At 39.9% G+C, this 24,840-nt stretch overlaps 1 protein-coding gene across 4 annotated transcripts in view; it reads right to left on the bottom strand.

The window, feature by feature from the left end:
- The window catches only part of plxnb3 (plexin B3), a 76,439-nt gene that overhangs the window by 18,363 nt on the left and 33,236 nt on the right, over positions 1–24,840 (bottom strand). Inside the window, exons 1-12 of one of the 4 annotated variants that reach the window (XM_084086637.1) lie at positions 24,458–24,580; positions 11,457–12,576; positions 8,210–8,389; positions 6,070–6,198; positions 5,658–5,758; positions 4,765–4,897; positions 3,474–3,633; positions 2,768–2,876; positions 1,812–1,920; positions 843–968; positions 497–613; positions 181–271 (exon numbers count right to left, since the gene is read on the bottom strand). In XM_084086637.1, coding sequence (XP_083942763.1) covers positions 181–271; positions 497–613; positions 843–968; positions 1,812–1,920; positions 2,768–2,876; positions 3,474–3,633; positions 4,765–4,897; positions 5,658–5,758; positions 6,070–6,198; positions 8,210–8,389; positions 11,457–12,560 — 2,359 coding nt within the window. In that variant the 5' untranslated portion in view covers positions 12,561–12,576; positions 24,458–24,580. Of the gene's footprint in view, positions 1–180; positions 272–496; positions 614–842; positions 969–1,811; positions 1,921–2,767; positions 2,877–3,473; positions 3,634–4,764; positions 4,898–5,657; positions 5,759–6,069; positions 6,199–8,209; positions 8,390–11,456; positions 12,577–13,262; positions 13,388–24,457; positions 24,581–24,840 lie in introns of those variants that run through there. The other 3 variants (XM_084086639.1, XM_084086638.1, XM_084086640.1) reach the window with 3 other exon arrangements.

Genomic DNA, 24,840 nt, shown 5'->3' on the forward strand with positions numbered 1-24,840 from the left:
ATTCTAAATATGATCTTTTTTGATCTATTTTTATTTATAAATAATATATTTGTACAATTTCTGTTTATAATTTTTATGCATTTAAGTTATGCAAATAAGTAAGTACATTGTTTAGAAACAAGAGAGTTAATTTGATCATTTTTGAGGATGTTCAGTGACTGAAATGATCATGGTACTCACAGCGGAGATGTGGAGCTGAATCTATACGCTGCGTCCCCCGTTGCAGGTATACAGGAGCGGAATATTCAAACTGCTTTCCTGAGTACCCAAACTACACACAGACACACAAAATCAATGTATAATCAGCCAGGTGCATGCAGACAAATTATGTGTGGCACCATAAACAAATCCATGTTTAAATTGCTGTGTTTTTCTGGCTGGTGTCATAAATTACAGCTATTATCAGTGCAGACGTCACACACAAGTCTATATTAACCGCAGCGGCTGTGGTGTGATCCGATGCTGTGTTGAATAAATGGGCGCATTTAATAATCACCTGATGAGCGGCGCACTTGAACACATGCGTCCCCGTCTCTTTGCTGCGGTCCAACGTGGCCCGCAAACTCAGCTCCTGGCCTTCGATGACCAGCACGCACATGTAATCTTCCTCATCCTGTTCAGAATAACACACGGTATGTCACACAATCAAACGCTAATCACGAGAGGTCTCTAAACCCCCCTTCCTCATTCCAGATGCATTATCATAAATGAGTTCACCCAGACCCTCCTGAACACCCGGGAATAATGGCCTTTTAAAATGCACAGCCATGAAACGTCAAGGCCAACATATTGGCTCAGGCACAATAGATGGGGTGAAATGATAAATGGCAGATGAGCATCACCTCAAAAATGTCCAGGTTTTTGCCCTGTAGAGAGAGCTCGGTGTCAAAGCCAACAGGAACCAGAGGGGAGCTCTGCAGGGCCCAGACGCAGGGGCAAGAGTCGGGCCCGCGGGGCGTTGACTGCTCCTGCTCACACACACACACACACACACACACACACACACACACAAAATAAGTGTTTCACTGAGGGCAAAGGTGACCTGCACCTACTTCTTTGAAAGTGACATGAGGGTTGGTTAGATTGGTTTTCAGTTTAATGCAAATGATCAGCGGAAGGTGCGATTTGATTGGATGGACCAAATTTAGACATGACTGCATGATTTCGGCCACAGCGTTTTAGACAAACATGATAATTTTGAAAACAATAATCTTGCAAGTTAGTCACCAGAGATAAAATTAGTTTTTGGAAGATCACAAAACACGTGTTTTTTTAAGACCAAGTTACCACACAGTTTTAAAAAAAAGTAATATTAATAACAACAACAATCAGCAATATTATTAATTTGACTGCACTGACACTATTAGATGAGAACTGAGCTGGATTATGACGTCACTGTCTTCTGCAGAGCTGCTTCAATGAATTGAACTCATTTCAAAATTGATGACCTTTACACAGTTATTGTGTGGCATGTGGTGACTGACACCAATAGACAGGATTGATGGGTAAGATAGATAGATATAAAGGATAGATATACAGGATAGATAGACAGTCAGTCAGAGATAGTCTGATTGATGAATAGATGGACACTATGCTACAAGGTATTTAAAGAAAACCATGAAAGCGTGTCCTACATAAACATGGTACTTTTTAGAAATGTTTTGGATATATTCCTGTTTCAGCAGATGACCTCCACGCATAGTAATAACAATAATCATTTATTTTGACCTTTGACCAAACAGGTCGTGACCCCGTGGACTGTCTGTAAGTGGTTATGAAATGGTAAACCCTGGGGGAGGGCGAACACTTACTCTGCTGTTATAGATGACGTGCTGAAGGGGGCAGTTCTTATCATGAGTGCAGCGCTCATCCTTCACACACCAGTGACACGGCCACATACTGCTTACACACGCCATGCACCTGCAGCAGATCACATGTGATATGGCAGAGGACAGCCAGTATGTGTTGTCATATAATATTCATATTCAAATCTAGTACATTTATAATGCATGTCAAAGTTTCTTGCACTAAACAGTCGTATTTTATATTTTCACTAATTTTCCACACTCTTGCCAAGACCAATTTAGAATTAAGCCCATTAAGTCATGAAAACACTTCACCCCCCCTCGCCCTCAGAAAAACAACATTTTGCATAAAAAAATAAGGACAACAAATTACTCGAATACAAATGCTTTTCATTTAAATTAGCATAAAATTAAAAGCAGCATGACAAATATTATCATGATGTAAAAGTACTTTAAATTTTAAAAGTCATTTTTTAAATAATGAGAATGACTTTTTTTTGCATTATAGTCATGAAAATTAATTTGCTTAATTGCCAAGAAAAAGTAATTTGAAGTTAGCTTCATTTTTTTAAGCAAAACATAATTACTTATTTGTTTATTACAGGTTGTTTGAGATTCACATAAACAGGTAGTTTTTGCAAGTTTAGCTTAAAGACCTTTATGATTGGCTTTCATCACTCAATCTCATTTAGTAGGACGTATCAAGTCACTAAATATTAAAAGGTATTGATATATAAACATTTCAATGAGCTTGTGAGTGTGATGTAAAAACGGCAAAGATTTCTGAACATTTTTGCAGGTTAGTTTCTGTAAAAGTGGAGTGTTGTGCACAAGCATGTCTACATAGTTCATTCAACTACTTAATGATACATGTATTTAAATTCTTTCACGGTGTGTTATGCATGTGTGGGTTTATTTACAAGTGGGCCAAGAGCATGAACTTTGTGTGCACGTGTCCTTACGGTGAAGTAGCGTTGAGCCGTCCGACTGCTTTACAGTCATAAAAGGTGATATTTGCTTGCGAGATGGTCACGTCTCCAAACTTCAGTGCCATTCGAACAGATACGTGATCTACAAATAAACAGATTCATGTAAAATATCAGCAAAGCAAATGACATAATAACCAGAAATAATTCAAAGTTCCTTTTTTCCCTAGAATTTTCAGCTTGAAATGCGATTAAGTGATATTCAGTATTTAACATGGATTTACCCATCCCTGTACAGTAAATACTGTTGATCTACTGTATACTCTAGAGAGACGCACAATGCATTTTCAGGATCTCAGAACTGTTTGCCTAAAAGCTTTAGTACAGAGTCCTGGCAGATTGACATTTTCTAGTTGCACAAAAGATAAGCTAAAACCCTACGTCAAAATAATCCCTGTAACCCAGATTCAACGTCAGTAAAATCAACAGGAGTATCTTTCAATTTCGACAAATCGTTGCATATTTACAACATGCAAGCAAACATATTCTAAGAAGCTAGTTATCTCTGAAGGTGCTTGTGCACTTAGATAAAAATCATGATAGCTAGTTTCAGATTACCAAGAATAAAAAAAAAAAGCACACTCTCTTGAAAAGAAATGGTTTGGGTTTCATTCCCTCAGCACAACAGTTGGTTGCTGGGATAAAACCGTCTTGGCAATGCGATCGCGTCAGCGTGGCTCACCGTTGCCTGGTGGACTCGGGGGGAGCTGCTCTGGTGCTGGTGATTGACATGTGATTCTGTTCTCCATGACAACCGCAGGCTGAGCAGCCAAACTCCCAAAAGCGCAAGATAGAGACTCATCCTTTGACAAGACTGGCAACTGTAGAACTGTGAAAGAGACCTTGAAAGCACAGAAGAAAAAAATAGATCAGATATTTAAATGGCCATTTTAAGAGTGTGCAAGGCCATGCTTGCTCTTAAGAATACTAATAGGAGATATTGTCAATACTTTTGTTTGGATGCTGGTGCAAACTATTCAGGCTGTGTAATCGTCTGAGAGTCCTGCATAAGCAACCAGTCAGAACTGTTCCTGACCCCTTACAAGAATGTTATTGTGCAATTGAAGACCTCGAGTGCAACTTTCTGTCTTGCATTGACGCATTTACTACTGAAGTAAGTCAGTTTTTATTTTATTTTTATTAAATAAATAAATAGCCTTAGTCAATAGATTTTAGTTTACACCACAGTTATGAACATGATTTGTTCCTTGCTATTCGTAGATAGAGGCAATTAGTCACATGATCATTTAGAAATCATACTAATATGCTGATTTGCTGCTCAAGAAACATTTCTAACTATATTCAAAGTTGAAAACAGTTGTGCTGCTTAATATTTTTGTGGAAACCATACATTTTTTTCCGGATTCTTCGATGGATAGAAAGTTCAAAAGAACAGTGTTTATTTATAACAGAAATCGTTTGTAACAAAATAAAAGTCTTTACTGATCATCCTATAAGAATACTAGTAGTAAAGTAGTATATATTACTGGTATATATTATATTATATTATATTATATTATATTATATTATATTATATTATATTATATTATACACATACATATATATATACACACACACACACACACAAGGATGTGACAAATATTCAGTGAGAAATAGTCTGTCTATCCACAACAAAAGCAAAAATGCTCTAATGAGGCACAATATATTTAAAATACTGTTATGAGATTTAAAATACTGTTATGAGATTTAAAATATTGTTATGAGAAGCAGGACTTTGGAACAATGAGATTTTGTATACTGCAGCCTTTTTCAGAATAAAAAAAAAAACTGATAAAAATGGAAGAGACAGCTTTAATTGCTTTCTGCTATCACATCATGCCTGGTTAGCCACAGTGTTACATGACGGTCAGGGAGTCAATTCCTGTCTAAGTGGGCGTTTCTTGGCTAAAATAGGCTGCAATGAAGACCACACAGACTAAAATGTGACAGGAGAGTGGGATCTGGGAATGTACCCGTGTCTGTTCTTCTCTGCTTTGGATGGAGGGTTGTAGACTCTCTATAGACACACACTGGCGCTCATGACCGTAACTCCAGATCCAGTGGTGCAGCTGAGCATGCCGTGCGCAATCCATCTTCCGCGTGCATCTGATACACACACAAACACACACAATGAGATAAGGGTCTGTTGAGAGTTACAGCTAAATTGAATAACCTGAAGAGTCCTCTCAGAGATTAGATTCAGAAAATAAAACACAAAAATGACCCGCACCCCTCATGTAGTTCTGACACCATTATTTTGTCACAATATCTGATCTTGTGTTTCTTAATATTTAACAAAAATGGATTGTGATTTATGATGTCAAGCTCCAAAACAAATCTTTTAAAATATATAACAAAAAATTCTTTCTAAAGAAATACAATAGCTTTGTGTGAGAACAGACTGAATTTTAAGACGATATTGCCTGAAAACTTGCCTGATCACGATAAGATGCATGAGATTTGAGAGCAGAGAGGATGATTATTTGTGAATTAGCATTTATTTGAAACAGATTCTTTTATATTTACTGTCACTATTTATTTCTTCCAAAAAACGTCCTTCTTACTGACCTCAAACTTTTGAATGGTAGTGTAGTATTAAATCTTAGTCTGATAATGATCCCTAGAATAATCCCCAAACAAAAAGGGTTGCATAAACAGCCCAAAATAGTTGAACCGGTAACACAGCTGCTGTTCTGTGGAAGCAGAAGTCGTTGAAGAAATTATGAATATCAAAAATGATCTATGGAAATGATCGTCATATGATTAAATGTGCTGTTTATGTAAAACGAGAGGTGCGGCCTGATGGGAAGGGTGTGTTGAAAGAGCAGGCAGTGATGTGTAACAGTAATCAGGTGAGCTCAAGTACCTGCCCTCCAGCGAACACCAGCCGCAGTAGGGATCTCGGTTAGACAGACAGGAGTGGCAGTCTAAATGCTTCTCACACTGAGCTACATGGAGCTTTGTAACCTGAAACACACACACACACAAATCAGAGGCCCTGATCACCGTTCTTGCATTGCAAACTGATCAAATGCAAGAGAACGCAACTTTTGTGTAAAAAAGAATCTCCAATTCTGATTGGCTGCCAAGACGATTCCACTGGCAATTACTCGACAATGCAAAAAACAAAACCAGACTTTCATCTTGAGAAAAAAAATCTGTCATTCAAATGATGTTTGTCAAAGTAAATGTGTAATCTCTCCCTTTAGAGCGTGAATGTAACAGATGCTGTTTGTTTCAGTTGCTGGCAGTTGAAAGAAGCCGTTTGTCTCTCATACCTTTCTTTCAGTCAATACATAGACGTTCTGTTTGGTGGAGTCCAACAGCAGGTCAGCGTTAATGGGACTCTCTGCATCCACCTCCACGGTGTCATATTTGGTACCGGTACCATTTGCATGCAGGAACACCTGCAAAAAAATAAAGGCACATGAAGTCTGATTGCTTATAAAAGTAATAGCACAATTTTCTACAACTAGCCACATGAATCAAAATGGACAATTCTTATTTTTAATGGAATATTGCAGTAAATTATTTATCAGAGCACATCAATGATCCAATCAATTCCCGATAGACGAAATAAAGTTCTGCCCTTCATTTTTCTTGTTTGAGAAGCAGTTTCACTGTTAAATGTCACAATAGAGAAGAAACGACTATTGCAATTTTCATTTCATGCCGACTTTAAAGAATCATGTCTGTAGGACAAATGCTGCATGGTGAATTATGTGCTAAAGTTGAATGCTTACAATTAGTTTTATTCAAAAGCATACATGTGCATATACAGAAGACGCACACATTGGCCACAAAGCTCAGGTGAATTGCAATCTCAGCAGGCCGGTGTGTTTTTCAGCATCTTGCAGGCAGGAGAAGTGAGACCGTGGGCTGTCTGTGAGAAGTTTTGCCTGAGGAGATATTTGGGCAGTAAACAAGCTGCTGTTTCAGAGTTTCGCTGTTAATATTTAATATAACACCGGAGGGGATTGAGGGATGAAAAACTCCAAGCGCCGCTGCCACCACCCCTATCAGCCGACCCAGAGCGCGCCGCATGTGACCGGCTCCCCTGAGATCGGTTCTCCCCAAGGCGCTTGCAATAAGCATTCAGAACATGTCCTCTCATGCTGATGAGGTAGCCACTCGCATTCAGACACACACACGCACACTCCCTTTTATATGCACACACAATCACACCAGCTTCAGGCCAGACTGGGCCAATCACGAGCTGTAAATACCCCACATTCTCGATTGAAAGTGGGCAAAATTGGCAGATCAAAACATATCTGTCCCTAAAAACAAACCAAAAAAATACACCGTGATGTAGAAAACGGAGTTTATTTCCCAAGACTGAATGAATACGTTGCACGAGGATCTTCTGCCTGAAGGATCTTAAAGGAATAGTTAATCCAAAAAATAAAGATTTGATCATTATTTACTCATTCTCTTGCACTTCATTTCAAGTCTTCTGAAGACTATAGTTACTTAAGTTCAACGCTACTTGACTGCCATTTCAGAGCTTCGCCGGAAGGGAAGAGATTTTCAGTGAAAAATGTAGCTCCTTTTAATCTTGTTGAAATATAAAGCATAAGTTGTACAGACCTCTTTTATGGGGCTTTGTGGGTCAGAAAACCTCTGTGTGAAGACTCTTCAAAATGTTGTTGTGCTCCACAGAAGAAAGTAATACAGGCTTTGGAACAATGAGTTTTGCGTAATTGAAACCAAATCCTAGCGTGCCAAGAATAAGAATTGCTCATCATGCGTTTCTTTTCACCTTCCATGACTCATGAATTAATTCTACACTGTTCCACCTCTAAGAGCGCAGGAGCTTAAGACATGCATGCACTCTCTTGTCCAATTGCCTTAAATAGCAGCTAAACACCAAACGCAACAGTTCAAGCTAACTTTATGTCTTATGTCTTTCTGCTTTGAAAGGTAATCTTTAAATACACTGTCTCAATTCTAGTGGCCTTCAACTGTAGGCCTCATATAAAGGATACAAAAGTGTCCACATTGCAATGCATACCAAAAACTGTTTCTCATCCAATTTTTGGAGCAAGGACATGCTATCATACCCTCCCAAACTTTATCCTGATAAATAATGTAACCCACACTAGCTGAACTCTGACTGAACCAAGCGATTTTAATAACATAAGATTACCATGCTGTAGGCTGGTTTGCTCATTACTGGCAAGTTAGTGCTTAATGACAGATTGTGATTACTCCATGTGTTTGCTTTTCAATGAAGAAGTCTTTTCTTTAATGATGGTAAACAGTCTTTAAAATGCAGTTGTTCATGCTGATTTTTCCCATTATGCTTCAGTGATTTGTGCTGCTAACACAAAATTGCAGGTTTAGTTCCACTAAAACGTGATACAAGATGAAAAATAGCATGTTATATGGCTAGTAATAAATAGCAGTGAGTCATACCTTGTGTAGCTTCCCGCTTTTGTCTCCTAGTAGTACTATGGTGTGGCCGACCTCAGTTGCGGTGGTGACGGCAGTGATAGGAGGAGTCCAGGTGAAAGCGGCCGAGGCCTCGAGAGCAATGGCACTGGCGATGGGACTGGGCGTGTGTTCACCTCCGCATGGGTACTCTGTCAGAGAGTCCTGCATGACCCAGAAACATTACATTACCTACATCCATCACCAAAATGTGTTCATCATTCACAGTTCATAATTATAGCAGATGGCAGGGAAGTTATTAGGAATGGGAATATTTGGGAATTCAACAGTTTTTCTCTCTCTCACTGGCTCTCATCACGTTAAATTTAGGCTGCAACCTCACAATTTGGCCAAAACACGATTTTTTGGCACTTTTGATCCAATAGTGGTTCAGCAATGGTGCATGAAAACACTGTCAGTACGGTTTTAGCACGGTGCTCTGTCTGCGTTAGTGGAAGAATGCAGGCTGTAAACGGAGCCATTCAGTTCCGGAATATTTATACACATCACTTCTGAATAAGAACCCATTCTCGATTCACACCCATAAACTGATTATACGCCACTGCTGACAACTTTATTTAGTGCACAGAGGACTCTCTGTGACAGTAGGCAGAGGAACTTCTGCCTACCTTTATTGACAGAGACAGTAGGAAAGAAATTATTGAGATAGAATTGCAGTGTTCTTTCATTAAAACATCACTACTAGTGAAAAGTGTGGACACTTGACACTTGGATCTTCAAAACCATTTGATTTAAATGCTTACGCTTGAATTCATTAAATAGTTTTGTAGACTATTTTTAATTTAATAGATGGGTTTGACTGTATAGTGAAGGGACAAGCTGCCAGCAAGTGCCCAGCATATATTACTTCTTCAATAATTTTAAAAACCATCCAAGGATGCAGCTCATTAATTTGGTCGAAAAAATTATGACTTTTTTTTCATAGTTTTAACGATTTACTATTATTATCTTAAGATGCGGAACATAATAATAATAATTAATAATAAGTAGGTATGTCCAAACATTTGACTGGTAGTTCACATGAAATGGCATGCAAGTTTCTAATATATGCAATTTGGCTGTACTTTGAATTCAGTCCAATGATATACAAACAGTTTAGGAATTAATGAATGTTAAATGTTTTGGAAATAATGAGGTTCGGGCTAATCACACAGACAGACAGCTGTGTGCCCCAATGCTTACAATACTGAGACAAGAACCCTGAGCGGCGACATTATAAACAATTAATATCCAAAATGCAAGCAGAATATTAAGTCTGAGCTCTAAAAACTGGGAAAGTACAAAGTTTCCAAAGTCAACTTTTAACATTTGGATAGTGCCAGAAACATCCTGTCCTTGCCATGTGCATAAAAATCAATACTAAAAAAGCTCAGCTGCTTTTATAATGATGTCTGTCAAACACAACCCATCATCTATCCATGGCTGGGAGTGATTTTTAGATGCACTCACTGGAGCCAGCTATGGGTCTGTGTGTCCTGACCTAATGCTATTCTAGAATTGCAGCTGTCAGTGGACGGACGGACACAATACCTCAGCTAAGAGACCAAGGGGAGTGGCCACACGGGACAGTGGAACGGTGGCACGCAATTGAAGTCAAAGGAGGTCAAATACAGAAACACCAAACGCACCTACTGGTTTGAAACAAGATAATAGCAGCCATTCTGCAATACTTCCTATGAATTATTGAGATGGCAATAACTGTTAAAATTGCAACATGAATATAATGACCTTAAAGTTAAAATGAAATAAGAACTAACCACATTTACTTTTTTAATAACCCTTCCTGGACATTGTGTACAAAAGGAGAACTATCTTATTCCCATGCAATTTCATTCTAGTCTGTAGTTTCCATGCATTGCTGTTCTCTTTATAATTTCTAAGTCACTCAGGTTTGAACATAAGCGTTTAAATTATGCACATGGTGACTTTCTAAAACTGATTTTGATAATTACATAATATCAGCAATTGCAGATTTTAGCTGACTAGCAGACAGAAGTCATATATTAGACATTCTAGTGAACCGTACAGCCCAAATGTGGTGACATTATTATTTCTTTGAGGTCAACGGTTCAGTGGGCTTCTGTGGGTGTTGGTCACTGGGGCAGTGAGCTCAGAGAGGATGTGGGTCAGCGAAACTCAAACCAGCTGCAGCGTTAAGCTGGATTTAACCACCTCCCAGAGGCTACACACATACACACTACTCCTTTTCATTCCCAAGCTCATACTAATACACACTACCCCCTTCCACACAGCAAGAGACACATGAATTGAACATTAACCATTCTCCATTAGTCCCCGCCATACCTACTTTCCTCCTCCGAACAAAACCTCTTTAGATTTCGCTCTTAGAAACTCTCCAGTACTCATTTGTCACACTTAAAACAAACCATAAACTACACAAACCACTGTATACCCAAAATTACAGTTCACTAACTTGTTTTGTTACGCTAAATGGCCATTACATTACGGTTGCACAAACTAAAGATGGAAATATCTCTGAAATTCACAGAGCAGAGAATTAGAATCAGCCCAGTGACATGCAGAAGTTTGGGAGATACCGCTGCATTTGTTATGCCGTGCGGATTAGCATTGGCGCAGGCAGCTGGACGCAAATCTGTGTCAGCACTGAGGCAGCTGCCACTCGCCCAGACTTACACCCGTCGCAAAAAAGCCCCAGCTGACCCTGATCTGTCGCCAAGAAACCACACGCCATGCTGTCTTACACGACCCGGCTAATGGGCAGATATCTTGTGGCTATCCATAGCTGTATATTCCTACTTATCGCTCTTTAGCTGTGGATTTACCCCCTCATTAAAAGCCGTTACATTCATGGAACCACTCCCTTCGTCTGCTAGTAGAAATTATTTTGAAGCCATGCTGAGGTAGGCGGGTACAACTGTCAGAGATTGGCAAAATAAGCGGATACCTAATTGCATGCTACCGCAAAAAAACAGCCTACACCACTATCTTATTGGCTAATGTTTAAATTAAGCCATTATTTGGAGGGGTCTGAAGCGGAACTGATTTTGAATGGTGGAAGGGGTGTAGGGAACAAGAGCCTAAAAAAAAAAAACTGGCAAAGAGCAAAATTTCTATTTTGTTGGATCAGTTGGCAGAGTCATCAAAGGCCCTTTGAGGACAACATGATGAATTTCAGGGGGTTGTAATCCTATTTGAGGAATGACTGCAAAAACCCAGGCCAACAACTTACCTGCGGGAGCTTCAGACAACTGGAGGACACTTCGTACTCAATGTACGCCTTCTCCTTGTTATTGCCGTCTTTGCCCTCCTGTGTGTAACAAAGTAGCTGGGCGCCATGCAGGGCTTTATCCAGCTTCTCCACCATGTACACACATAGAGCCGACCTGTCTGTGGGTGTGGGAGTCGACGCTTGTCCCATAGCCATGGCCACAAACAGCGCAGGCTGATCATGGTGTGTGCCAAGCACGGCCGCCTGTGCCAGATTGTATCCTCCACCGCAGGAAAGCGGCACCTCCACATAAGAATAAAAGTTGGGGTCGCCTGCACAGAGTCTCGAAACGTATGTCCGATACTCTCGTTTGCCCCACACGTCGCGTCGAGAGAACACAAAGTAGACATAGTTGTTGTGCTGGAGTGCTTTCACAAAGTGGTTGTTGTATTCGGAGTAGCTACCAACGACCAGCTTTCCAAGTTCTTCGTGAGAGAATGCTGGTGCAGAATGACGGGCAACTGGGGCTAAGCGCCGCATCGTGATTGGTGGGATCCCACCAGGTCCTTTGCTGGTGTAGCCCCGTCCAACGAGCATAAGCAGAACACCTTTCTGCTCCACCACCACCCCAACAGTGGACACTCGAGGGTCATTTGCCGCCACATACTGTGTGTCCACAGGGTTGTCAGTCTTGTACAGCACCTGAGAGACGTTCTCCAAGTTTCGTTTCTCGCAGATGCCCTGCAGGACCGTCCCACACACAATCAGGCTGAGTGGATACCCTCCTTTGACCTCTTCCAGTAACAGAAGCTTGTTGGTGTTGTCTGTGGTTTCCGCCTGGGTGCAATCAGTGGGATCGATGGGTGGTAGGCAGTCTGGGCTGTCTAGTTTAGGCCCCGTTTTGCCCCAAGAGAGCAGCTGCAACTCTGGGGAAAGGTGATAGAGCACATTTACCGCACCCACATAGACATGGCCCGAGTGGCTGTCGAGCAGGAGGTGATTGAGGCGGGAGCCATTGAGGGAGATGAATGTAGGGGGGCTTTGAAGATGACTGGGGACCAGAGGCATTACCAGAGGCCACCACAAGATGGCGAGGAGCAGCAACAGGGGAGCAGCAGCTGGCATGGCACCCCCTCACCTGCTGAAAAGAGATAGAGATCAAGAAGAAAGAGAGAGGGAGGCAGTTAAAAAGCAGCACGCATGAAGAAAGATAATTTAGAATGGATGGAAAGGGCAGGAACGTAAATAGCAGGGATTAAAGTTAGTCGGAAATGCAAAGTCAGAAAAGTGAAGGCAGCGTGCATGAAGAGATTTATGGGAAGGATGTGAAGATACGTGGAAAGACAGTAAGGAAGAGGGAGAGGGGCATGGAAAGTTGAGCAACACATGAAAAGGAAGGAAGAGAGTCAGAAGGCAAAGCAAGATAGTCAGTTTTAGCGGAAACCAGAGAGAGGAGGTGATTCAGATGGGGATCGGGAGAGAAAAATAAAGATAGAGAAATAAAGAGAGGGAGAGAGAGGGGAAAGAAAGAGAGAAGACAAATGTTAAGTTAACAAAAAAACACCCCAAAGAATACCTACTGCCGCACATCACCATGCAGCACAAAGACTACAGGCTTCAAATACATTCTTTTGTTCATCAAAGTCCTGCCACCTTCACACAGGCAGTGAAGGATGCTTGAGTGAGACTGCCAGGCTTTGGTCCAATGCAATAAAAGACGCGCATCTAAGACCACGAAACATGCAATAATACTGGAGTTTACTTCAGAAAAGTCAGAATGCCAGCGTGCGAGTGGCAAACGCAAGAACAGCGGCTGATAAAACGTACCAAAGCTCGCCAGACGTGGGCTCCTGTTATCATTAAAATCCTTTGCTGGTGTTTGTGTCAGTCTCTGGGTGTCTGACTCACTGTTTACTGGCCGATACTGACTACCGCAAGATGACATGAGAATGACTAGAGTGTTCCTTGGAATTATCAAGATTAGAAACAGGGAGAGAAGGAAAGGGAGAGGGAGAGGGCTAGTGGGGAAACAGGAAGAGAGAGAGAGAGAGAGAGAGAGAGAGAGAGAGAGAGAGAGAGAGAGAGAGAGAGAGAGAGAGAGAGAGAGAGAGAGAGAGAGAGAGAGAGAGAGTGTGTGTGTGTGTGTGTGTGTGTGAGAAAATATGAGAGCGCTGATAAAAAAAGTAAAATAGAGATGTGAAGAAGTTAGGTGCTAAATTATGCATGATGCCTGTAGCTGTTGCCTTTCTGGTTTTACTGATGAAATCATGAAACCAAGAAAACAGACACCGCTTTATTCAACCACTCGAAAGACACGAACATCAGTGGTTACATTCAGTTATCAACCTTTGAACAAAACAGAGAAAATAAAGAATCATCTGATGCAATAAAAACTAGATTTTCATTTTCTTAAGAAAACGTGTGGTGCCTCCCATGCAGAACTCAATGCCATGATGCTAGATTATTGCATGTGGTTGCCAGGGTGTAGCTATACTGTTGCTGAGGTGTTTGAAATGTTTTCCAACATTTTGTGTGGTTGCCAGCGTGTTCTGAGTGGTTTTAAGCACAGTATTATATAGATGCTATGTGATTGTTAGGATGTTCTGGGTGGTTGCCATTAGGGCTGCCCCCAAATAGTCGACTAAACGTTAGTCGATATGAAGAGGGCTTGGTCGAATACATTTTCATTAGTCGGTTGGTCGCAAAAAAAATCACGTGAAAAAATTACGCAATCAGGGGCTGCGCACTGCGCAGTCAGTGTATGACATGACATCAAAGCAACGAGAGATCAACGAGATCTGATGAAGGATGAACTAAAAATGTACTTGGCAGATTAAACAAAGGTTGATTCGGGACCATTGGCATGGTGGCAAAAAAATGAACATCGATATCCAAAGCTCGCTAAAGCAGCTAAACGCCTCCACTGTATCCCTTCCACATCCACTCCATTAGAGCGCATCTTTTCAAAGGCCGGCTTCATTGTGAACAAGTCGAGAAGCTCCCTTCTTCAACAATGTGGACAAGCTGGTGTTCCTCTCACATAATATGAAAAAAATAAAATCGAATTGAAAGCTTAGGTAAGAATGCTTAATTTCCTTTTTGTAGTGTTTCTGTTTGCTATCCGTTAGGCTATATATATAAAAAAACGGGTATTTTTATAACGGGTAGGCTATACAAATAAATAAATACATATTATTTTTATTTATTCGTTTTTATATAATGCAGAAGTTGTTTTTTATTCTGTAAGAAAAATTAGTCTGACGTTTGCAATTTGTTGTTTTAGGTCAAGACTCATCCGTCGTCTTAATGGCAGTTTGCGGCTTTGCTCTGATATTTTTTATTTGTATTAGTGTTCTTTAAATTATTCGTTCCACATTTTGTCTTAAATATAGTTGTTCTAAACAATTTAATCAAATACTTAGGCTGTTGATTTGTTTGTCGCCTTCTTTTTTATTCTAAGTTTTGGCGTTGTGCGATGTGCCATGTGCATAAATTAAATTGTTCGTTTTTGTTAATTTTCCTTTTGAACAATATAAAAATTATATTTCCACTGTATTTTTATACCAAACAGCGTTTTTGCTACAGTATTTATTTGGGTTTTTTGCCTTGTTTTGTACTAGGCCTAAGTTACTAATACGTTTATTTAATTTATTTTAAAAGAACGAATTTTATTTTATTTTATTCAAAACTGTTTTTTTTTTTTTTTTTTTTTTTTTTTTGACATGTAACTGTTACAGTTTGTATTTTTGATAATAAATTATTAAAATGCACAGGCAGTCGGATTGCTGTTTTTATGTTAGGCTATAATTAGCCTATAACGTTCTGGCCACTGATTTTTGTGTAAGCGCTGTATACTTTAAACGCTTTACTATTCTGTTTTAAGCGCTTAATTTTCATTTTGAACGCGCTAATATCATGCTTTAGCATTTTCTGTCATATGGAAGTGTTAAACTTCAACTTGGACTATACCTTTCCTTGTTTAAACGCAAGTTTTTATATTAATATCATAAATTAACGATTATTCGACTAATCGCTAAAATGCAGGAGTGTTAGTCGACTAGGAATATCTTTAGTCGGGGGCAGCCCTAGTTGCCATGGAGTTGCTATGCAACTGCTAATGTGTTCAATGTTTTTTAGCTTTATGTGGTTGCTAGGGTGTTGTGTGTAGTGGTCGACCGACATATCGGCAAGGTGATATATCAGCCGATATTTGTCAATTTTTAAATATTGGCATAATCCGATACGTTTTTTGTTTGTTTGGTCGATGTGTCGGAATCAGGACTTTTATTTTGACGGCGATGAGAACGCCATCACCTGAGCACACAGCGCTCCCATTCTCCGTATTCATTAGTTTACGTCTCTGTTAAAGAAATGTTATACAAAAAAGTATTATAGCATTTGTTTTTTATATTATTAGTAATAGAAAGTCAAACACTATAAAACTTTCTCATTTACTGTCAGCATGTTCGCATTTATATAATTTTAAACAGTCTTTGAATATAATTTCACAAACCTTGCAGACTTTAAATCCTTGATTTCAAACTATGCTGCAATACATCAGTTGCCCACTATGCCATATTCATGTCATTTTCACGCTGCGTTTCCACTACCCTTCAAATTGCGCAAATTGAAATTGGAAACATGTCAATTTTGCAAAAACTCCCATATATCGCAAAAACTTTTTTTTTTTCGCTCGCATGAGGTGATTTTTCAGGCAATTTGACAAAGGAAAATTTCGCAAAACTGCAATGGAAACAGTTTTTTTGCATTTACAGTCACATGATCATTCTTTAAAGACAGCGTGGTATGTTTGGACAGAGACAGAGTTCTTTACTAAACTCATAAAAGACAAAAGTATTACGGGAATACTGGATTCTAAACAACAAAGAAATGCCACAATTTATCAAGACCTCAGAGCAGTCAGGAGGGAGAAACACCCAGAAATATGTAGCCGATCCCAAGTTTAAGGGGCTTTCCTTGCCATTAATGATTGGATTACACACCTACATCTCCTTCGATTAAAAATCATGGCTAGTGCAGTGGATGCGATATACTTAAACCTACTAACATCCATTGCCATGATTTTTGGAATGACTTATTGCGAAAGGAAAAAATTACGTTTAGTCTCATAACATCAGTTAATGGAAATGACGTCATTTCGCAATAGTTTTTTATCGACATTTATAAAATACTGTAAAAGTTTTGCGCAAATCTGTAATGGAAACCTGGCTAATGTCTGTTGTATGTAAAATTACCGTGTCTGCTTATTTACCTTGTTTATTTGAAAAAATAAAGTGCATACAAGTGCATTCCCAGTGCATACAAACTAACCAGATTGCCAAGTGCCCTGTTGGTTACAGTGTTTACTTCCTTTTTATTCAAATTTTAACAATTTCTTTATTTGTAAAAAAAAAAAAAATGGTTTTCTGGTCTGATCTGAGGTGGTCGTAGCTGGCTTAACTTGGTGTAACCAGTCAGCAAGTGGGTTTCCCAGCCTGACCAGCTGAAAAGTGCCCAAATCTCCTCTAAAACCTGCACTAAAACTAAATGGTACTGCACAGCACACCTTTCCTCAACAAGCCACACAATTTGAGCCATCATGTCTATAAGGCAAGCATTGAGAGACGTTGCATGTCGAGGTGTAACACTTAAGGTTAGGAGGAGTTTGTTCAAATCCCTAACCCCAAATATCAGCAATAGTAATAGTTAGGCTTGCCTGCAAGTCAAGTCTAGAGAGAGGCTTGACTAATTTCTGCAAGTACGCCAAACACGATTCCATTTTTGAAGGAGAAAAAGTATCAGAGGACACCGAGTATCTGAGAAAGTTATAGAGGGAAAAGAAAGATTCATCTTTAATTCATATCACAGCAGCCAAGAAGTCTTGAGGGCCTAGTATATGAGAGATGAAGAGAAAGAGCAAAGGAGAGGAGTGAAGGAGGGGGGAATTCCAGAGAAGCTGGAATCTATCAGTATGCATAACATTTTACCTCGTCTCCACCTTCAAAGGAATGGTGTGTAAGAAAAGGACAGTTTGACATGCTGGCGAGATTAGCCACTTTTCAGTTAGGCTTTTGATTGGAGAGTTCATGCGTTCATGCCTCACCTTGTTTATGAAGGCTGAAAGCTGAACATCGCTTTGTACGGTGTCTCTTGTCTACCTAGCTTAAGGACTCATGCTGTCCACGTTTAATGAACATGATCAAAAGAAACGAGTTCAGAAAGCCTACAGACCGCCAGCTGATTTTTCTTATCCTTAGTCATGACCTGTTTCGTTAAGGTCTTGCACAACAGGATCTGGAAGAGCTAAATGATGCTGACTTGCATTCAGAGTGGAAAAACACTTTGATAATAAGTTGTCATGCTTTTGATATTCTGCAGTCAGCAAAAAATATTCTACAGCACTTTTTTAAGTGGTCATACCATGAAAATTTAAATTTTCCTTGATCTTTTATTAAAAAATATAAGTTCAGTATAGGCTCCGACACATTTTGATGTTAGGCAAACCAGAGAAGTTACAAAAAGTCATACATATGTTAGAACTTTTTCCAATTTTTCCAAGTCATTTATTTTCTTCTAAAACTGCACATAACCGACCAAGTTTAAAACTCTTTTCGCTCATTTTTGCAGTTGTCCGAAACCGATTAGTATGTACGCTACTGCAATGAAGCCATATTAGTTTACCTTTTTATATTTACCTCTAAATGCAGAATTCATCATGGCTATGATGTCACAACTATATTTACATTTATATACATTTTCATTATTGAATGACAGTGTGAACAAAGTGACTGACTTATGACAACTGACTTATGCTCGCCAAACCACTTGAAAATTAAGAGATTTTGGGCACGGGGGTGATCGGGCAACCAATGATCGGGGGGGGCGTGGCCAGATTTGAGGCTTGTCGCAACCGACTTTTTGTCCAAAAAATCCTCAATTTTATGGTGTCATTACGATTGTTTTACTACTCCCGATCGCGTCAGAGCTTCCCCGATCCCAAATTGCAAATATCAAATATCCAATGAGAGCAACAAGCTCCACCAACCGGATGTTGCATGCTTTTATAGCTGAAACATGGCAGCCACAAACATATCACGAAAGTGGAGGATTGAGAAAGAAGACTATAGCGTCTTCTCAGCCAAGATTTATTTTTTGTTTTTCGCTACAAAAAAGGAAGTACGCCAGGAGAGCCAGCTGATGACGTTGATCGTCCTTCATGTTTGTTTTTCTTCTGAAGTCACGTTAGATCACGCGAGTTTCTGTGAGATCTCGTGTCACTGTGAAATCGTTACTACAATCGGTAGGTTTGTGGTCTCACGGTCTGGTCGAATTGTCTAGTGTGTGCGTTCTGAGGATTATTATGTTAATAATCAGTTGAAACTGTCCTGATGTCTGTGGTCTCCTACGGTTTAAAAATCGGTTTGAAGATTTGAAAATAGTCTAGTGTGTCACAAGCCTAACACAGCATTCTAGGTATACATTGTAATTAGTTGATGTGTTGCCTAGGAATCTAATCCATGCCATTGCTAACACCATGCTCTATTGTTTGAGCAACAGGAACTCCTGTAAATCATAACCGAGGTCATTTATACAAAGCCGTCTTAAAGGTACAGTAGCGAAAACAGCCTGATAAACTCAAGTAACCTTGATTAAAATGATAAAGATAAAAACTGATATTCAAATGACAATATGTAAATTCTACATGTGTCAGTCTTAAATGAATAAATCGCTGAGGCATTCACAGCCCTAGAGCGTCTAAATAGAGCCACCACCACCGTATCCTCACCGAAAATTTAACTGAGAGTGGCAAACAGAAGCGAAACAGAGACCGAGCGATTGAATCCCACCCAGTGTGCAACCATTCCTACACAGATCCACCTAACAGAGGCAGACAGGGTGAGAATGACACAGAACAAAAGTGTGCTAAAAAATGAGAATGCAGGAGGTCTCTTATACTGTCAAAACAGGCAATTTCACAGCTTGAATTAGGTTGAGCTTTTGCAGCATCAGCATTCATCTGCTTTTTTTTACTTAAATGGTAATAACTGTTTCGGGGCATCATGGGAGAGAGCGAGAACACATTCCCTATTCACTAAGAAAGAGGAATAGCTACTGCCTTTGTGAGGAGGAATGGAAAAAGAGCTTGGAATATATATTGGAGGCGAGCTCTTCCTTACACAAGCACACACAAAAGAACTGGGACTTGACAAAGGGTGAAAATAAATGGAGGTTGGTTTTGCACCATTGCATTGTAAAACCAGACCAATAGCTATTATGTTTAATGCATATCGCTAATAACAGCTTTTGCAACATGTAAACATGTTTTAAATAGAAGGTAGCAGAGTTTATCATTCCTGAAAGGTACAACCAATTCGGGGAGAGTCATTTCGATTGCAGGCTGACCTTTGACCCTGGCTGGAAGCGCTTGTTCCGCCCATCCTCTTCTGTGTGTGTGTGTGTGTGTGTGTGCATGTGTGTGTGTGCGCGTGTTCCCAATCACTGTAAACTTCCTCTCCTACACAGCAGCATAAAACAAAGCACATACTTGCTAGGTTGCTAAGCTCACTCAACACTCATTACCCCCAGAAACAGACACGGTTGTAATTATAGAGTGCATGTGTGTCTAATTTCTTTGCAGAGTGCATAATACGCAAAACACAATATCAGACACAAAGCTTACACGCACACGCAATGCTTCCAGACAGACACTTTCCACACATGAAAACACAAAAAACTGAAGGACATCACACAAAGCATCTAGCTGGCAAATTAAAAAAAAAAAAAAAAGTGAGCCTCTGTGTATGTTAAAAAATAAGACAAGCTTCAAAGTCCAAGACTCCTCCATGGGGGTGAGCCAACAGACAGACATGCGAACCCCACCCATGCTGTGCGCTTGCACTATCAGAGGAAGGAATCGCTTCAGTAGGCTTGACAGGAGACAAAAACGTCTCTCCTAATTTAAAGCACACTGTCTGAACTGACAGAACAATATAGTCTGGCTACTATTTTTAGGTTTAAGTGGCCGTATCCACTATAGACATTAAGGATGCATCTCCAAAGCATTCAGAAATGTTGACTGATCACTATTGAGATTTAAATGACTTCAAAATTTTTACAAATTACCCCGCAAATCTGAATACTTGGTTACATGCTTCAAGCTTTAATGCAAAATTCTGCATGTACAAGCAGATGCATGTAAATTCATAAATGCTAATTACGCCCTTCTAGCAAAAGCTTGATAAAATAACCAAGTCATGACATTTTTGCTTAGCCTAATTGGATCACTTTGTCAAGGTGTGAACTTCTAAGAAAGGATGTTTGCATCATATTCGCGTCTGTTCAAGCCACACAAAGAGGGCGTAGGTCGGCTGAGCGGTCACAGCATGTGGGGGCAGCGAGATTTCACTGGAAAGTAACCAGGAAATCTGATGTGACACAAAGTGTCTCACAAAATGCATAAAATGCATGTTAAAACATCTCAGATAATTGAAAAGCACAGCGTCTAAATTCATAAAGCGATACAAGAACCAGCAGACAGCAAATTAAATTAAAGGTAGTTCACCCAAAAATGAAAATTCTGCCATCATTTACTCACCCTCATGTCGTTCCAAACCTGTATGCCTTACTGTACTTTCTTTTGTGGAACATGATTTGGTCTCATTAGTTAATGTTAGTTAATGTAGTAGTAGTATTTGAGTTTATTGCCATATCAGCATCACCGGCTATTACATGGCAGATGCATATTAAACATTTAACAACATAATATCATAAGTGTTAGTTAATGTATTAATTAACATTAACTAACAATAATCAGTTCAGTTTATTATGTTAACGAATTAGGCAACACTTGAGCCTGTTGGCTTTCATTGCATGGACCATAAAAGAAACTTTAAAAAATATTTTTTGTGTGTGTGTGTGTGTGTGCTCCACAGATTAAAGCAAGTCACGAGAATTATTACATTTTCATCCCTCCCCCTTTATATTCCTTGATTAAAAAAGCAAGCAATTTTTGCTTAACTACAGTCACTTTTTTTCATAAGTTGTCATAAGGTAAGATTGCGTATGTGTCGTCGCACACAGCAGATCGGGCGGAGATCAATGGGGTCGTCGCAGCAGGTGAGACTGTGCCATGCTAACGCAGGTGTCAGGGTGGAAATAAACCTGGAAATTTGGTGCGAGACAAAGCATCTCACAACACGCATCATGTCTCGTGGAGATGGGCACATCTCAAAGACGCCACTGATTATTACAGAGTTGGGTCTTTGAATGCGTACTGAGAGTGAGAGTGACTGGGATTTACAAGTCTCTTTGATGCCAGGCATGAAAGTGTCAGCACACCAAGTGTATGTGTGCATGTGTGAGAGAGAGAGAGAGAGAGAGAGAGAGAGAGAGAGAGAGAGAGAGAGAGAGAGAGAGAGAGAGAGAGAGAGAGAGTGTGTGTGTGTGTGCCTGGGGTGTGCAGTGGTTAATCACCACCTCTGTGCAGAGGGAGGGTGGGCAAGTTCTCATTTCCATACTACACCCAAGCAGGAGGGGGTGATACTTTGGGAAATATGGAAAGAGAGAAAGAGAAGGTGGGGAAAATTGAAAAAAAGAGAGAGATAGGCAAAAAACAACAGAGAAAGCATCTAGCTGTTTGAAGAACAGAAAGCAGGAGTGTGATAAAATACGGCGATTAGTAATGTAACCTCGTGCATATTTCATCGCTGACAGTTGCATGCAACTCAGACTCCTAATATTTTATAGAAGAGACTCGCCGTATCATATTTACTCAATCTTTTCTCCCTCCCGCCACGTCAACTCAACTATCCTTGTATCTCTGTTGCAATCCGTCCTGTTTCCAGCAAAGCTTCTTTATACTCTCCAACTGAGCTCATGAATATTTCGCGCATATTTCATGCACGCTGCTAGATATCTGATATCATCAGGGCGTTTCGGCAAGAAGAGCAAGAGGTTAGCTGGGTGCGTTTAGGTCCTGTAGGAATTTCTGGTGGAGAAAACACGGCTGCGGTCGGAATAAATGAACCAGCCAACCAATCATCTCCGGCTCCCTGTAATTATCACCTCTCTGAACAAACAAATATGATGACATCTTATTTTGATGGTAATGAGCCATAATGGCCACAATGGGAGATATAATGATGCTCAAGCAAGCTTTTATCACAAGCAAAGTCTGTGAAACTACAGGAAAATGACACAGAGGAAAGCAACCTACAGGTAATCATAGTAAACCTTTTAAAAAAGAGCCGTTTCAATTTTACGCTGATTGAATTCAACAGTTCTGGCAGGTTAGAGAGGTGCACATCTATATTCATAAGCTGGAAGAGTATGAGAAGTGTCTACTCTCTGTGAATTTTAAAAACAGTTCTGGAACCATCAACCGTATGATGATGATTATTAGGTTTCACCTTCGGCTCTCATTTTCACACCGCCACTCTCACTCGCGAGCGGCCCACACTGCTTTCATCACCACCTTGACAAGCATCTGCGTGCATAAAAATGCAACATTAATTATTTGATGGGAGCAGATAAACACGCTCACTCCAGTGAAACCGACAGGAAGGGAGCTGCCACTAAATTCACGGGCTACTTCTTACATTACACACCCTATTTAATAGCTGTTTTAGAGGCTGAAAACAACAACAAAAACGTGTTTTGTCTGCCCAGCTTGGGGAGTGTAATAATGACTCTGAATGAAGGTTCCCCAAAGCGTTTACAAGCCAAACATTTTACAAGATAAGGGCCGTCTTTGAAGCGGGAAAGAAAATGCAAATACGCAGGAGTGTAATTTCAAATTAGAGACTAAAGGGAGGAAAAACTTGTTTGTGGGTACCGGCTGCACGATACAATAAAAGAATGTCAACACAAGCAGCTAATTACGCCCCCCATATGCTGAACACAAGGTGAAAACCCACCACTCCTCAGGGACTAAAAGGGAGGAGGCATTTAGAAAGGAGACAATGGAGTCATAACAACGGGGGGAGCGCGTGAAAAAAGAAAGAGAGGGTGAAAAGGGATGTTCAGGTTTCACGAAACTTGGTACGGCCGCTGAAAAGACACAATCCAAATCGCCACTCCTAAAGTGGTACGCCACACCTCCCGGAGGAATAGTACAATAACCGCAAGCTGCTGATACAGAGACTGGAAAACCACTGAGTAAATGTGTGATTAAACATCTAGTTATCTTCCAATTAAGCCTGAATACATTAGATCCACTCCACAACAGGTTATCGTGGCATTTGTAGGTCTTTGACTAGTCACCTTGGACTAATTGGAGTCTTGAGAATAGGCTGCCAACGCAGCTGTCTGATAATGTTGTTTCAAATGCATTGGCATTTGTGTGATGTTATTCATCTACAATGACAGACGAAATCAGTCCCAGTAAAGTTTTACAAACAGCTGAATGAAAAGCATTTTTTTTTTTTTTATGAAACGCATTACAGAACAAAAGCAATTTAGATAATTCTCAGTTTGAAAATGTTTGCAAACTACATTTCAATGGCAGACATTTAAATAAAGATGAAAACCTTTTTGCTTTTCATGTTTCTTTTGTTGTTGTTTATCCCCCTATCAAAGTGAAGCATGTAGAGCTTGAAATAGAATGCAAGAGTAAAAATCAATGAATACTCTCAGAGGTCTGTCCCAGAGTGCAGTGAAGCTCCTGAAAGGTTATAAAATAAACAGTATATGCTGGACAACGAACTGAACAAAGATGCATTATATCCAGTGCTCTGATGGTAAGTTATGAAATAGGTACAGGTACGGGAAAAGGAAACAATACATTATTTCCTTAATAATTTAATGAACCCAAGATCATAAGAACTTGGCATTCAATTTAACATTGCATAACACTAAACATTTCACCCAAACAATATCATTTTTAACTGAAATGCACTTATTTTAAATCTTTAAAGGGCAAAAGGTGAAAAGTGTTTTTAAAGCATTTACAGAGCATATTCAGCGTTCACAATCCAAAAAACGCATAAACGCAGAAAAGTTTTCCAGCGAACTATTTTACTCACTTCATTCACCGGCACTGCGTTTCATCCCCTTGGAAGGCAAAGCGAAACTCTCGTTAATTTTTAAAACAACAACAAAAGCGTTTGAAAGTGAACCCGGTAAATCCCATTATGCGTGTGCCACATTGTTGTGGAAGATCTCAGACTCGAGCGAGCAGCGCAAAGCGGCTCTGAGGGAGAGGGGGCGGGGTTTTACAGACACGTCATGAAACAGTTTTCAATGAAGCGCTTGGGGAGTGGGCGGGGCTTGTCTTTACGGAGAGGCACTTCAGGTGAACAGACAGACTAAACATTTTCTCTTCATATTAGCAGTTTTTCCTTTTCATTAAAGGTGCTCTTTACATACATCAAATTTCCTTATTATCTGACAGATATCACAGAAATGA

Source organism: Abramis brama (assembly GCF_963993115.1).
Source record: "Abramis brama genome assembly, chromosome: 16".
Taxonomy (NCBI): Eukaryota; Metazoa; Chordata; class Actinopteri; order Cypriniformes; family Leuciscidae; genus Abramis; species Abramis brama.